The 16283-nt window shown below is 40.8% G+C and overlaps 1 protein-coding gene across 13 annotated transcripts in view; it reads left to right on the top strand.

Annotated features, from left to right (window-relative positions):
- map4k5 (mitogen-activated protein kinase kinase kinase kinase 5) overlaps positions 1–16283 on the top strand; it is a 34941-nt gene that overhangs the window by 13169 nt on the left and 5489 nt on the right. For 2 of the 13 annotated variants that reach the window (XM_035994875.1, XM_035994868.1), the window contains exons 8-32: positions 1775–1817; positions 1925–1997; positions 3433–3564; positions 3833–3895; positions 4002–4083; positions 4825–4941; positions 6091–6169; positions 6912–6983; positions 8281–8339; positions 8489–8556; positions 9130–9168; positions 9872–9916; positions 10018–10060; positions 10180–10393; positions 10515–10538; positions 10656–10741; positions 11220–11261; positions 11481–11565; positions 11665–11744; positions 12373–12430; positions 14442–14562; positions 14787–14845; positions 15042–15145; positions 15463–15640; positions 16121–16189. In XM_035994875.1, coding sequence (XP_035850768.1) covers positions 1775–1817; positions 1925–1997; positions 3433–3564; positions 3833–3895; positions 4002–4083; positions 4825–4941; positions 6091–6169; positions 6912–6983; positions 8281–8339; positions 8489–8556; positions 9130–9168; positions 9872–9916; positions 10018–10060; positions 10180–10393; positions 10515–10538; positions 10656–10741; positions 11220–11261; positions 11481–11565; positions 11665–11744; positions 12373–12430; positions 14442–14562; positions 14787–14845; positions 15042–15145; positions 15463–15640; positions 16121–16189 — 2035 coding nt within the window. Of the gene's footprint in view, positions 1–1774; positions 1818–1924; positions 1998–3432; positions 3565–3832; positions 3896–4001; positions 4084–4824; positions 4942–6090; positions 6170–6911; positions 6984–8280; positions 8340–8488; positions 8557–9129; positions 9169–9871; positions 9917–10017; positions 10061–10179; positions 10394–10514; positions 10539–10655; positions 10742–11219; positions 11262–11480; positions 11566–11664; positions 11745–12372; positions 12434–14177; positions 14181–14441; positions 14563–14786; positions 14846–15041; positions 15146–15462; positions 15641–16120; positions 16190–16283 lie in introns of all 13 variants that reach the window. The other 11 variants (XM_035994869.1, XM_035994870.1, XM_035994872.1 and 8 more) reach the window with 11 other exon arrangements.

The raw sequence follows: 16283 nt of genomic DNA on the forward strand, positions 1-16283 counted from the left end.
ACAGTCTGGGACCGAACTCTATCCTCCAAGATGACAACGCTCGCCCCCACAGGGCGGGGTTTATCAGAGACTACCTCCAGAATGTGGGAGTGGAGAGGATGGAATGGCCTGCCAGCAGTCCTGACCTCAACCCCACTGAACACTTGTGGGATCAGCTTGGGCGTGTTGTTTGTGCCAGAGTGACCAACACAATCACGTTGGCTGACTTGCGACAAATGCTGGTTGAAGAATGGGATGCCATCCCACAGCAGTGTGTGACCAGGCTGGTGACCAGCATGAGGAGGAGGTGCCAGGCTGTTGTGGCTGTGTATGGTTCTTCCACACGCTACTGAGGCTCCTGTTTGTGAAATGAATTAATTAGCCAATATGTCTTGTTTCTTCAAATTTCAATCATCCAATCCACCAAACACCAAATGAGTCAATGGCAGAATAAGCTGTTTGGCATTGGCAGAGAACATTTGGCACATTTTTCATGGGTGCAACCCACATACTCAGCGCTGCTGCTCATCCCACAAATGCATGTTCCTTACAAACAAGGTACCATTTGAAAGGGAACTAAACAGGCTTTCCAACGGTATAAGATTCATTGCCAAAAAGCATTGTTACCACAGAGAAATAATCTACCGAACACAAATGTCCTTACTTTTTGTGCTAAGTTTATTTTAAGGTTGTACCAGAATAGGTTTACATGGTTTAATTTTCAAAAAACACCATATTTGTGTTGTATTGCACATTGCTGCAGCTCCTCTTTTCACCCTGTGTGTTGAGCTCTCTGTTTTAGCTACAGAGTGAGACCTCTCACTTCTGTTCCATCTTTGTTGCGAGTCGCACATGTGCAGTAGCTAGGTAAGGATCACATCAGCTAACTAGCTGTTTCTCTAACTTCAGTCAGTACAAGGCAGGATTAGCTGGGAGACTTCTTCTAAACGAGGGCGCGCTTCCAACTTTGCGTGGAATATGGACATGTAAGTAGTTCTTAGGGGCTAACCGCTCGCATGCTAGCGGTTAGCCCCTTCGTTTCGGCTAGTGACGTAGAAAGCCGTGCAGATTTTGAACAGCTCACCCGGAGACTGAAGGCAGGTTATATACAGAAACCCGTATCTCACTCAAAACCACCATGGATGTTTTTTTTTCCAAGTTTGTATGCGTGTGGAAGCACCAGAGACACAAAATAACAGAAAAAGTGATATATTTTTTTATAATATGGGCACTTTAAGCAGTCCAGAGGTCTGACCTCTCTGATGCAGCAGCGCTGCAGAGGTGTGAACTGAAGTCACACACAAAGTGTAGCCGGGGATGTGCTCACTCGAAAACGTGTCACTTACAGCGGTTTTGAGGTTGAGCTGAAGTTGATCACGCCTTGTGCATGCACACAGACTGGAGCCTCAGTCTCATGTTATCACAGAAGGTCAGGGCTGAACCTATTATCTTTACTCAGCTCTATGCAGCAAGCACTTCCTGTTTCCTTTACTCTCACCGCAGGATGCCACCAGGGAGACTGTCAGTCACAGCCAACAGAAACAGTCAGTGGAACTGTCAAAAAGCAGTGATACTGGTGCAACTCTACTGGCAGTTAGATCAGTAACAGACCAGCAGTTAATGCTTCAGCTAGACCAGATGTTACTGAGAAAGTTCAACATTTGGCACTTTATGAACCAGTTGAACACATCAGCTCAGCATTTTCAGCCTCAATCTCATGATAATAAAATATTATTATGGCCTCTTGAATATATTTTCTTGCAGTAAAAAAAATGTTTATGGGATTTTTTAACAGGGTGCCAACATACTTCTTACAGACAACGGAGATGTGAAGTTAGGTAAGTTGCTCTTTAGCATCTTAATTCTCAAGGACCTGAACTCTTCTGTAGCTTTCAGTCGTACGTGGATTACATAATCTGAAAAGCCCTGTCAAACCTTGTTACAGCTGACTTTGGAGTTGCAGCCAAAATAACAGCAACCATTGCCAAAAGGAAGTCCTTCATTGGAACCCCTTACTGGTGAGTGTGTCACCCTTATCAAATGAGCCATTGGGCCTTTGACTTTGGCTTTGTTGAATAGGTTAAAAAAACAAACAAACTTTGTTTATTCATAGGTGCAATTGTTAAATACTTGCAATCAGATACTAGAACATTTTCCAGTCAACTGTCTGTGTCACCATATTTTATCTAACAGTTTGTGGTTACAAAGTTTACAAGTGGTTAGATAGATGCTTGACACAGGCGTTTACCTGCCCATCAATCAGCTGGTTAACTTCCTCAATACACTGTGGAGTTTTAATGCACAAGCACGGTCAGAGTATGCTACATGCAGATGAACGACACACTGTGTGTGTGTGCGCGCGTGAGTGCGCAAGCAATGACCAAAGGCTATTTCTAAATAAATATAGTGGCTATAATGGGCAGGATTTGATATTTCCTCATGTAAAAATCGGGGGAATTGAAACTCCAGGAGAACAGCTGGAAGAGGGGCAGGGAAATCAAAAGGGTTGGCAAGCAGGGGATGCATATTTGATCATGTATCAGAATCAGATGATTTATAATATTGCTCAACATGGTCACCGAAAGGAACCGGGCAGCCCGTAAAAGATTAACTACTTAAATAACAAAAAGTAATAGGCCTACACATTATGAAAGGGGAAATCATCTGAAAGTAGCACAAGGAAACAATGCCAGTGGGACTTAAGTTTCAGTTTCCAGCTGAAGTTAAATGTTGTTTGTAGAGCAGCAACAGTTATGTTTACAACAGCAAAGTCACTATATGAACTCATACTGAGTGAAGTTTAGAAAGAATAAAGATTTATTGTTCACAGACATCAGTCAGTATCAATCATTCATCCTGTCCTCCCTCCTCTGTTGAGGTCCAATGTCATTGACGAGCATAATAATTAGTCGTGGACTTACCACTAAAAGACTGGGGAGGACTGGTTTGTCTCTTTTTTACAAGAATATGCCAAATTTTCAGATACGTGGCAAACTAAGATAACAGTTAGACTTCATACATTTTTATTTTATCTTGTCACAATTTGCTAATTAGCCGAACTAGCGAGTTGTGTGCGTGTTTAACATAACGGCAGTGGATGAGAGAGAGATTAAAATATCGCTGTCTACGTGTTTATGCCTGTTGAACTGGTGTATTGATAAAATATTTGCTTTTTACTCACGAAGATTTTATTGCACTTACTTAGGCTACAGTAAGAAGTGTGTGTGTGTGTGTGTGTGTGGTTCAGCCCCGACACAGAGCAGGGTAAAGGCTGCAGTGTGATAGTAAATACTACAGTTTTTTTATAGACAACACCTCTGACTATCCCGGTAACCATTTGTCCGCGATAAGGCATATTGCCCATATGGTCTAGATATAAACTAGGTTTTGACCTAGTTTTGTTTCCTTATGTTTGGAGAGTCGTCACTGAATTCTTGTCCTGAATTTGTGCAGGATGGCTCCAGAAGTAGCAGCAGTGGAGAAGAACGGTGGCTACAACCAGCTGTGTGATATCTGGGCTGTTGGCATCACATCCATAGAGCTGGCTGAGCTACAGCCTCCAATGTTTGACCTACACCCAATGAGGTATGTTTTACTTTCCTCGAAAAAGGATCAGTCGGAACATTCTCAGATGATTCTTAGGCTAATTTCTCCTTTTGTGTTACTGTAATGTTAACGTAATCACGTCTTTTCATTACTTCAATGGTGTTCCTGTTTAATTCAAACTACGTTTAGGCTATTATAAGAAGAGTTTGTTACTTGTTACTGTACTTAAGTTCACCTTACTTAAGTATATTTCCCTCTTTAAGTCTGTCTTAACCACTCTTAATCCAAGTTTTTTGTTTTTCCTTAGGGCCTTGTTTTTGATGTCGAAGAGCAGCTTTCAGCCTCCGAAGTTAAAAGACAAAAACAAATGGTGAGTGCCCCAGAATATTAGTATGCTTTTCTGCAATTACATTATGACACTTTACACAATAATAGTGACGACCATTACATTAAAACATAATCCTCATGTTCCCCAGGTCCACCTCCTTCCATAACTTTGTCAAAGTGTCTCTAACAAAGAACCCAAAGAAGAGGCCCACTGCAGAGAAACTTCTATCGGTAATATTTCTTATTGCTCTCTTCGACATATGGTAGACATTATATAGTAGGAGACTGAAATGTTTGCAACAAAGAATGTATTGCAGTTTTTTAGCCTGAACCTATTCACAGTGGAAATTTTGCACGTTAGCCAAGTTTCAAATGTCTGAGTTCTGTCTTTTACAGTTTCTTCCTTTAGTTGAAATTAGAAATTGCATTTATTGTATTACCATTTGTGAGTCCTGAGGACCAGAAAAAGAAGTAGAGGATCTCAGTTGGCCCAATGAGCTTTTGTGTGGTTTGGCTGAATTTCTAGCTGTTTGGGTCAGAGTCAGACCATTGCCAATGGTTGTTTAAAACCCAGTTACAGTCTATGTATTAAAGAAAAGTTATTAGCAATTACATTCTTTAACCATGTCAACAAAGCCTCAGTCCAGAGGAAGAAGACTCAGGCTCCAGCCTTGTGGGCATGCATAAAAAAAAAATATCTTTTAAGAAGCAGACAGTTCAGCTGCTTCCTAAAAGATGGTTTATATCATCATTAACACAGTGCAGGTCTCTGAGGAAAGGTGTCTCATCCTGATGGCCCAGGAATGTGATGATTAATGCAGGTGGTTTAATTACTCTATAACAGTGAAAGTTGGATTTGATATCCATTTCTGCAGGGATTTTGATGTTCCAGTTAGCAAGGACTTGTGTGTGAGGTTACGAGATGTCAGACCACTAACTAGTATTCTCAAATTATGTCTTGTTTTCATGCAGCATGTGTATGTGGCCCAGACGGGTTTGACAAGGAGGCTCGCTCTTGACCTTCTAGATAAGATGAACAACCCAGACAACCACCAGCATTACAGTGAGGTGGACGATGATGACCTCGAGGTAATGTCTGATTCCGTCACATATAAAAACTAAGACTGTGGGAAATTTGCTTTTGCTTTGAAAAAATTAAGAAGGAAATTGAATCTTTACTCAGCCAACAAAGAAGCGTTTAAAGATGTACGCACACAAAAAATATGTGTCAATTTTAACCAAAATTGGGTCAATCTATCACCGGCCTGGTATGTATGACCATAAAAAGCACTGGGTTAACAAACGCATCCAAACCTTTTTTTGACTCAGTTTTTTTGTTTTTTTAATATATTCATTGGCCACACCAAAATGTGGTTATTTTGACCCAGTAACAATGTCATATTAACATTTCTATTGGGTCATCAATGAAGTGTTCTGTTTGGACAAAAAAAGCTTTTTACAACATTGACAACTTTTTTGAAAGTAGATACTTGGAAATATGAAAAATGTGCCCCCCATTTGTTGATGTTTTTACTGTCTCGTTGCAGGGAAATTATAAAAAAAAAAAAAAAAAAAACAGCAAAATGATTGAAAAAAACCATCATTCCTTGTCTAATTTGACCAAATATTGTAGTTAAAGAGACTTTAATGCACTGACAGACTCCCTATCAGCAGTAATTGTAAATATTAGCACAGCATGTTTTTAATATAATATGATAAAAGGTGAGCTTTGCCTAAGTGTGTTTTCATGTTCTCTTAAAGCTTCCCTTCCCCCTCTTCTTGATTCTCTCCATTGACATTATTATTCCAACTGGAATCAACATCACATCTATGTGGCAGCCAAAGAGGTGGTACCAGTGCCTTTTAAAAGACCATTGTGCTTTTCTCCCCCTGACAGCAGTAGCACTGTCTTGGCGACCATGAATGAAAAACCCTGAAGGCTATTGACTGCAAGCAATGGAGCTTGTTGCAAACAAACAGCCTCTGGGATGCATAATAATGCGATGATGCATAGACCAGTACAAAAAGTAGCTCTCAGTTCTCAGAATTAGTTTTTTACATATTATTCCAAAAGATAAATGTCAAAATTGTGCTAAATGACTCAAGGCAATGCCGTGTCAGTGTTATATAATTTGATAACACTTTACCCACTCTGCACTGTCTTGTGAAGTGCTACTCCCACTGTGAAAACCTATTTCCTTATCTTTAAATCTCTGTCTCTTTCACTCTTTGCTTCAGCCCCTCTCTGCAGTCAGACACACCATCCGCTCCACCAACAAACAAGCCAGGGCAGAGAGGACACGCTCAGAGATAGACTGTAAGTAAACAAAAAGTCCGAACCCATCACTAAGTCAAAAGCCAAACCCCTGCCATGAATCTGTCCTGTCATTTGTCAGCATGTCAGTCAGCCTGGCTCTGTAGGTTGATAGAGGTCCGGTGGCTTGTTAGAGGGTCATCCCACTAATCCTGCAGCACTGGCTGGCACTTTTCCAGACCACAGCATGTGGTAGTGTGTATAAAAATAGCCTGGGGATTCACGGAAGAGAAAGTGGATGTAGTAGAGTCCATTAAGTTAACTGTCCCTCATGTTTTACTCAATGAATAATGTGAATAAAGCTTGTCTGAAGGACTCATAAAGGTTTCTTGAGGAATATGGTTTTCAGTCAACAAGTGTTGATACTGAATTTGGCAGAGGATCCAGCTTATTAGATTGTGTAAATGTATTATTTTGCATAAATGTATTGTTTTACAACCCTTCAGGGAAATTGTTGTGTGTCTGTGTTGTCTTCAGTAGTTGTAGATAAAGTTGAACGCTGTGTTGTGCCTGTCGTGTCAGAAGTGTGACTGTTTCTCATTTCATCATTTTGGGTTGATATAGTAACAGTCTAGTGGTAAGATATGTGTCTCTGTTAGATGTTTGTTCTATTTATCTATGGCGATACGTGCTGTGCCTCATTGTGTTTTGTGCTTGTTCGTGCTGTGATTGTACCAGATGCACTTCCTGTTTAGTTTTATCTATATTTCTCACAATTACATCTGACTTTCCCTCCTACATTAAGCAAACAATTGGACAAACCAAGGAGGGCCGTGCTCAAGTCCTAGCTTCACTGAGGGACACAGGGGGGACGCAGGTCAGTGACAGTGTAGTCAGACAGTATGTGTTGGCTTAATTCCCTTGCTCACTCCCAAGACTTCCTGAGATATAGGATAATGTTGTAGCACATAACAGAACATTGTGTTTGAGATTTAAGTGGCACTAATAAGGTGAGTTCCTCTGCATGGGGTGGCTACTTACTGTTTGTTTAGCTTGAATGCAGTTGAATAATTTGGACATTGTGACATCCTGGTTCCTATTAGACTGACTGAAATAAACATTACAAAATTACATTGTAGATGACTAATCAGATTCTAACAAGGAAGTTAAGTTTGACCCGTATGTCTCACCTGATTCCTCAACTTTCTTGAAAGTGTCGCTGTAGTCTGTTAGTAACTCACCTTCTCGCTGTTGTCTACGTTTTAAATACTGCAGCACCTCTACATTATCAGCATACCTCAAGCAGAAAAACACACCAAGAAAGAAAAGATCTGTGGTCTAAATTCTTAAGCACAAAGTTTCTTTGTTAATGAGAAGCTGATTATGTGGGGGTATTTATTGGCAGGTTGGTTTTCTTCCGCCTCCATACCTACAGCAGGATCACACCGTGTTTACACTGGACACTAAACCAGTCTCCTCTATGGGATCACCTGTTTGACAGAACGTGACCTCAAACCTAAACTAAGAGGAATCTGTTCCATGATTTATTTGTGTTTCTTGCTCTCTCACTAATATTTCCCCAAAGTGAACAGCTCTGGTTAGTGTCAAGTGTAATCTGTGTTTGTCTTTGGTGACTGACTTTAGGCCCCAGACCAAACATTCACATAGTAGCATAATACATCAATAAAGGACCTCTGTGGTGTTTTGGCAGGTACATTGTAATGGAAGCGGATGATCTGCTGTTGGTTCATTCTTACACCCACACAGGTGTTTTCAGTTAATGTGGCCGATTAGACCTCTCCCCAGGACTGTGTGGGTGTGTATAGACTGTGTTTGATTGACATCTTCCTGAGTTATGTTAGCTTTGTTGCATCTGTTAGGGCAGGACAAATGACAACTTTATCATTCATATTAATAGATAAAGATGACCTAATGAATTCCCATTAAAGCTCTGGTCCACCTTTTAACCTGAGCAGAGGTCCAATCAAACCTAAAAACCAGCTGTGTGGGTGTTCAGTGGCGTTAAGAGTGTTTTCCAAGGCTCATGCTACTAATACACAAGAGAACTACTCCCAAGGCTTTGTGTGTCTTGAAGCCTTGGGCACGGATGCCCTCTAGTGCCAAAGCTGTGTGCAAGAAAAAACAAAACTGAACACATTTTTTGTCATTTATAGTCGACAAGCTCCAGTTCGAACCACCACTCCGGAAGGAAACTGAGGCTCATTCTGAAATGGTGACAATCATATTCCTTTTAAACAATACTAGTATTCAAGTACTACTTTTTCGTTTCTGTTTGCAATCACTATATTTCAAATGCATGTAGAAAAAGATAAATCATATCCATTATAAAAAAAAAAAATCTATTTGTGTGTCTTTCCAAAGGATGTGAGTAAAGATAATGACTTCCGTTCCCCCTGGAGTCCCTTTGCAGAGGGAGGAATAACAACCAGGTAATCCATAGAAACTGTTGTCATGGGAACTGCTCCTATTTACCCCCCCCCCCCACCTTCTCTCTTTTAGTCTTTCACTTGACCGGGCTTCTTTATAAGATCGATGCATTTCTTGAGATTCATCCAGGGAAAGAAACAAACGCATTGTTAAGGTTTTCTTTATTTATTTTACTTCTTTGATGTCTGTAAATATTAAATTGCAGAGATACACAATACTAATAGCTGTTTAGGTGTTCAGTAACAATGTACAGTTTAAGAAATTATGAAAAGACTGCTTAAAGCATGTTAGTTATGCTCTGTATATCCATGTATGTGTGATATCCATTGTTTGACGGAGTGTAAATTAATTTTCTTACGGATGCTCCTCACTGTGTCTCATATTAACCTGCTAATTCACCGGAGCTAACCTGTGTCTGTGCACAAGATCACTCTCCCCATCTGCAGTTTGAAATGTTTTTTTGGCCTGTAAGCTCCTTCTCACTTGTCCATGTGCTTTGACTGTTTTTCTTTTTCCACTTCTCTCTGTCCTCTTTTGGCTGTCGGTCTCTCTCTCTCTCGTCTTGTCCCTCGAAGAAGCCTTCTCAAAAGCGTTGAGGACGAATTGTTCCAACGGTAACACTAACACTGTGTGTGCTGTAGTACCCTACCTACGTCATCCACCTATTGCTCGGTCCCCATCCTTTTCTCAGTGAGGTTTAGCTCCCACCCTGTCCACAAATCACCCTCCCTGACACCCCTCCATTCAACATGTGTGGTATGATAATAGCTGTTGATCCAAACTGTGCATACTGCTGCATAAATGAATCTGAGACAGACAGGCAGGTAGAACAGTGTGATGTAGGAACAGACCGGAAAATACTTAAACCTGTAGCATTCAATTAAAATGACTTGTTTGCTTAGACTTTACCCTGCGCAGACAGGGCTGTATAAAATGTAATAAAATAATAAAATGTTGATTGCTGTTTTAAAAACCCTAAATACTTTTAGTACTACCCAAAGAACTTATGGATGGATGAATAAAGAGACGGCATCTAAAATTATAAAGGTTGTCAGCAGACCTTATTTTGACTCCAGTGTTAATTTTTTAAACTAACGTCATAGTAACATAGTAAGACAGACTTCAGAGATGTTTAAAATATAAACACAGCTTTATATTCTTGTGGTTTCCATCCCATGATGCTCATTGGGGTTTCGAACGAATACACCCCTCTTCTCTTCATCTCTAAGGAGGGATTTTACATTTGAACCATTAACACCCCTCATCCTGAGCTCTGAGTCTTATTTTCCACACTGATCACTGTGTTGTTTCCTGCAGGGGACACATCGCCCATCTTGAAGATGCCTTTGAAGAAGTGGAGCTGTGAGTGATGTCATTACGTTAAGATTTCATAATGGACACAAAAACATTCATTGCTGTAATTTACATCTGTATAAATAAAAACAAAAAACTTTTCAATTCAGGTCAACCCTCAAGCCAGGGGTTCCTCCTCCTCTGCCCCCGAAGGTGAGACACAAAATTATAAATCATTTTAAGTGCATGGATTTCTGCGGTTAAAATCCATGTTAGACGTGTATGAAGTACTTTGAATCCACACCAAACAGTTTTCACTCCGTCTCTCTCAGCCACGTTTAAACAGCTCGTCAGAGGAGCTTGGTCTTAATGATGAGAGGTCTCTGACGGTTCGGAGGTTCCCTAACTTAGATAACGGACCGAGCCAGGTCGTTCGCATACAGAGCACACCTGAGAACCTGGGCAACAAGGTGGAGCACTCGTCTCCAGATTTCCTCTCTGTCAGCGTCAGCAGCCCCGGCCTTTTGTCTCACGCCTCTGATCCGGGTGAGTCTCAGTGTCTGAATTTACATATATTTATGTGCAATAACTGGTTTATGTCTTTCATTGGTGTCTGTTCTCTTAAAACAAGCGCGTCTCTAAATGAGAACTTATTTTATTTTACAAGCTCTCAGTAAATCTGAATGTAAAGGTAAGGGAGACTGATGTAAATGTGTCCGACCTTTGGATTTAGCCTCTACGTTTTTGACACTATGATTAATAGTTATGCTACAAATGCAATTTTAATCTGCCTGATCTCTTATGACAGATAATGATTCAGATGACAGTGTGAATGGAGGCAGTCCCATGGCACCACCCAACCGAAAGCACCGGAAGGAGAAAAAGGAGTTCCCTGTGAGTCTGAAGTTATTTCACAATATAGCGTTGCAATATATATATATATATATATATATATATATATATATATATATATACACACATACTTCAATCATGACAGCCACACTTCTCATCTTTAGTTTCATGGGTTTTTACAATGACAATGTCATCTGTGGTCTACGAGCCTATATTTTATATGTGGAGTGTCTCCAACTAGCTGGCTGGCCTCGCACTGAAACCTCAAATATGATGTTTTTCCCTTGTCAGATCCAAACACCAACAGTTAAAGAGGGAATTTTGGCATCCACAGATGTTGAACATTTAATTGTCTGTGACAGAACACACACAAAAGAAAACAGTCCATTATGTTTGTTCGGCTCATTGTTGAAGCTGGAGCTGAATTAAGCTGCTAAATTGAAAATAATTGTGCTGCTTTGTCTTCATGTTCTACATGTACATTATCTTATGGTTTTTTGTTTCCTCTGCTCCTCTTTAGAAACCAGCTATCAACGGTCTTCCACCCACTCCTAAAGTACTGGTGAGTGAATCCTCTGCATTGTCCCTCACAGTCACTCTTATCAAACATCATGTCTGAGCTGCTGCTGTACATTCTGTAGATATTTGGTGTCCACAGAGCTTTCTGCTTTGCGGTTGCTTCTGCTCTGCTCAGCTTTAGCTCATTAAACCCTGGCTGACATTTCAGTGCTTCACTGAGCCAGAGACTGCCTGTTCTGAGCCATGTTGCTTTTCATTTCAGATGGGAGCCTGTTTCTCTAAGGTGTTTGATGGCTGTCCACTGAAGATCAACTGTGCCACATCATGGATTCATCCAGACACCAAAGGTACAGCTTCATGCACCAAGTGTGGTACACAAACATGTTTTATTTAAGCCAATGCTTATTTAAAAAAAAAAAAATAAAATAAAAATGTTTTTCTTCTAGATCAGTACCTAATCTTTGGGACGGAGGATGGCATCTATACGCTGAATCTCAATGAGCTGCATGAAGCCACAATGGAGCAGGTAACAGCAGCTAATATTAATATAAAATAATTATTAAAACCAGGATAAGTTAATAGAATTACTTACTGCTTATCCTCATTAAACTGTAAGAGATGCGTAGCCCCAGTCACAATTTTTGTTTACAATAACTTCCGGGTAGAAAACTCCTGCAACAATTGGATATACTCTCATGTCATTAATCTAAAATGCACGTTTGATGCTTTCATATGTCAACACTTTCACTAACGTTAGATAGGAGACCTAATTTACCTGTTGGGCCACAAACTGAAGAAAATGACACCACCCAAACTACAGTAGCAGTTAGTCTGACCGGCGGTGAGATGTTGCTGTTCGCAACAATACATTTGGTCCAATAAAGACGCTAGCAAAGCAACACAGTATACAAAAGCAAACTTCTCATTTCTAGCTGACAACCATCGGTTTTGCAACTATCACAGGCAGATTTTGTCAGCTGTATCGAGCTAGCTAATGTTAACTCCATGAGTTGGTTGAAAAAGCTGTCACCGGGTAGACTTTGTTTCCAGCGAACAATCAAATGATGTTCTTTTCCACCTTCTTACTCCCTCCTTTGAGAGCTAATGTCCAACTAAAAGGTAATTGTACCACTTTTGTTTAATTCCCTATTTAGCTGTTCCCGAGGAAGTGTACATGGCTGTACGTTATCAACAACAACCTGATGTCTTTATCCGGTAAGTGATGGACTTATCACGGCCTCCTGCTTCACTGACCACTGGAATAACCTGCTGCTTCTTTGTCCTCTGTTATCTTGCTGCCCCTAAGGGCAAGACAGTCACTCTATATCTGCAGCCTTGAAATAACTTTCTTTTTTTTGCAATAGCAGAGCCTCTATTAGAACAGTGTCCATGTAACACAGTGACTCATGAGTGACACATCTGGCTTTATAGCCTGTTCCACTCAGATACAGTCATGTGCAGAAGTTAGCACACCCATGCTAAAGTTGACTAAAAAGAGGAATAAAAAAACATCTTTTGGAAATTGATCTTAATGCCATAATTAAAAAAATGAGGGAAAATCCAATCTTTAAGGACACCAATTTTCTTTGTGAATGAATAATGTATCGTAAATAAATTAATGTTCTTTCTTAAAATACAGGGGGCATAAGTAAGTACACCCCTATGTTAAATTCCCATAGAGGCAGGCAGATGTTTATTCTTAAAGGCCAGTTATTTCATGGATCCAGGATACTATGCATCCTGATAAAGTTCCCTTGGCCTTTGGAATTAAAATAGCCCCACATCATCACATACCCTTCACCATACCTAGAGATTGGCATGGTTTTATTTCAATTAGCCTAATAGCTGGTTTGATTTGCATTGAGAGATGATTTCATGGAAAGTACCCCATTTTTTATTCCTTTTTTTTGTCAACTTTAGCATGGGTGTGCTAACTTCTGCACATGACTGTAAATTGATCTCTGTATGTTACAATATATAGTAGCTGCAAAAGCAAGTGTAGTTTTGGTGTTTTTCCATTACATGGTACCTGCTCGCCTCGACTCTACTCGCCTCGACTCGACACACTGTGCGTCCGTTTTCCATTGCAGATTTTAGTACCGCCTCAGCGTGGCTGGTCGTTATGCTGTATCGATGCACACACCAGCGCACAAGTATAAACATCAGGCCACTTGAGTTTGTTTTACAGTTCTGTGGAGGCTCCACGCAGAGCTTTCGCCGTAGCCTATGTAAAAGTGGCCTGATGTTTATACTTGTGCGCTGGTGTGTGCGTGGAGCCGGCCATGTGTGTGTGTAGTTAGGCTACGGCGAAAGCTCTGCCGGAGCCTCCGCAGAACTGTAAACAAGCGGCGCCGCAGTAAACTACTGTGACCTAACACGACACACACACAGAACGTTGAAGGTGTGTGTTGCCAGAAGACACATTTCGTTTCAAATTAAGCTGGAGGCAGCAAAAAAACACAGCTGGCTAAACTGTTTAAAAATAGCGGGTTTGTTCAGGACACCCGTCTGTCGCTTTCACGTCACCTTTTTGGCTCGACTCAGCTCGCTTGGAACCTTGACTGAGGAGGTACTAAAAAAAGTACCTGTTAGCAGGTACCAGGTACTTTTTTTCGTAATGGAAAACCAAAAAAGTAGAGTAGAGGCGAGCTGGTACCATGTAATGGAAAAGCGCCATTTGTTTCATATATTAAAACAGACATGCAACATGTTGTCAGAAAACTCAAATCATCTATCATTTGAAACCAAACTGTGTTTGGCTATCCTAGTCGTCGAAGCCTTTTCTCTGGCTTAACAGTTGAAGATGGGATTAAAAAGTGCGAGGTCTGCTTTCGGTTTTACCTTCATCAGTTTGCCTCTTGGTATACTTAACTTCTGTTCTCTTCTCCTCTTCCCTTGGACACTGTCCATCCTCCTCTCGCCTGGCTTGATTTGATATTCTACTAACTGGCTTCATCAGAAGGTAATCATGCTTCACATCATCGTCACACTTCTGTTTTTACTCCACGTTCACATCTAACCTTTCTACATGTGAAAGCTGCTTCATGTGATGCAGAATGTGCAAAGAAAAGTCAGAAATTATGTTTAAAATATGTGTAGAAAAGTGTACTTAGATCTTGTCTGTCATATTTAAGATGAGTATATTTTAACTCATGGCTTTGATTACTACTACAGTACTCACTGTTTTACTCTTGAAGCTGGTGATTAAATATATTGTATTCTGCTGTAGGGAAAACCTTCCAGCTGTACTCCCACAATCTCATCGGGCTGTTTGAGCAGCTGAAGAAGCCGGGCCTGGCTGCTCAGTTCCAGACTCATCGCTTCCCAGACAAAATCTTACCCAGGTGAGACCAACATGTCTGGGGTTTTTGGTCTCATACATACATTTTTACTTTAGGCATGTTGTCACACTCATGCTGTGCATTGTTTTTGTTCTTCACTGTCTACCATCAAACGACTGCAGTGTTAGAAAAAAAAGTACAACCCACTGGCCGACTTCTCTGATTTTAGACTTCATCAGCTTTTATAAGACTGTCGACACAACAACTTGACCATTTTCTCTCCTCAGGAGGTTTGCCCTGACAACTAAGATCCCCGACACAAAGGGCTGTCACAAGTGCTGCATTGGTGAGTGGCCTTTCCCTCCCAACCACTCTGTTTTATTTACTCACCCTTCTGTCATATTAAATTGTGTCGATACATGAGGAGCATCCCTGTACTAGGCCAGTTTTTTAAACTATATACTCCTGCCGTAAACTGTTACAAAGGGCCTGCATAGCTCAATCTAGCTATATGTCTTGACAGTCTTTTCTTTTTTTTACAGTGAGAAATCCATATACAGGCCACAAGTACTTGTGTGGAGCACTGCAGTCTGGGATTGTCCTGTTGCAGTGGTATGAGCCCATGCAGAGGTTTATGCTTATCAAGGTAAACTGGCTACTTCTTTTCTCATCTCAAGGATTACTGTTCCTCCACAAATTTAGTTAGACTACATGTTTTTACCTCAAGGTTGTATGATATATTTTTTCTTTCATGAGCACATCTGTAGTTACATTTTAAAATCTAGCTGTCCAAGCAAGAAAAGAAATGTCCAATGCTCCTTTGCTCTGAAACACAAGTTAATTATGTTCCCAGTGCTTTTTCCCCCCCTAGCTTTACACTACAAAATCAATTTTAAGCATCATTAAACATAAAGAAGCACCATTGACACGAACCCCTGTGTTGGCTCACTCTTTCTGCGGCAGCACTTTGACTTCCCTCTTCCCAGCCCACTGAAGGTGTTTGAGATGCTGGTGGTCCCGGAGCAGGAGTATCCTCTGGTGTGTGTGGCCATCAGCAAGGGCACCGAGCCAGGCCAGGTGGTCCGCTTTGAGACTATCAACCTCAACTCTTGCTCCTCCTGGTTCACAGAGATGGGAACAAGTAAGTCAAACATGTGCACTAATGTGGAGCCGAAGACCATGCAATCAATACAAAGACGCAGTGTGTTATGTGGCGATATGGCAGAATGAATGACTTCTCAGAAAACCAAGTTGTCTATTGAAAGTAGCCTCTACAGAATGCAATGCAGCCTCTCATCTTTGTGGCTTCATTAGTATCATGTGAAATACACCATCCTCTTGAAGGGCTTTTGTGCAGTTTGAACACCCATGCACATAACAAATGATGACATGGCTTTCTGTTTGCGCTCTAAAACATGGTGCTATTGCTTCCACTGCACTTAAACAGCACAAAGAACCCCCTTTGCGCAGTAAAACTAGTGTAAGAAAGTGAAATAGAAATTACTTATAAGAGATTACATTGCCATGCCACAGGAATGTTTGAAAACAAGATTTTTACATTGCCATGCCACAGGAATGTTTGAAAACAAGATTTTTATAGTTGTAACTTCCCTTCCCTTAGCTCATCAGCAGGTGGATGCAATCCATGTCACCCAGCTGGAGAGAGACACAGTGTTGGTGTGTTTGGACCGTAAGTACAACCTCTTTTCATCAGCTTTGACCAAAACAGTCTAGGTGTAAATATCTTATGTTCTGCCACATGATTCCTACAGCCTTTTTGTTAT

This window comes from Sander lucioperca, chromosome 18 (genome assembly GCF_008315115.2).
Source record: "Sander lucioperca isolate FBNREF2018 chromosome 18, SLUC_FBN_1.2, whole genome shotgun sequence".
Taxonomy (NCBI): Eukaryota; Metazoa; Chordata; class Actinopteri; order Perciformes; family Percidae; genus Sander; species Sander lucioperca.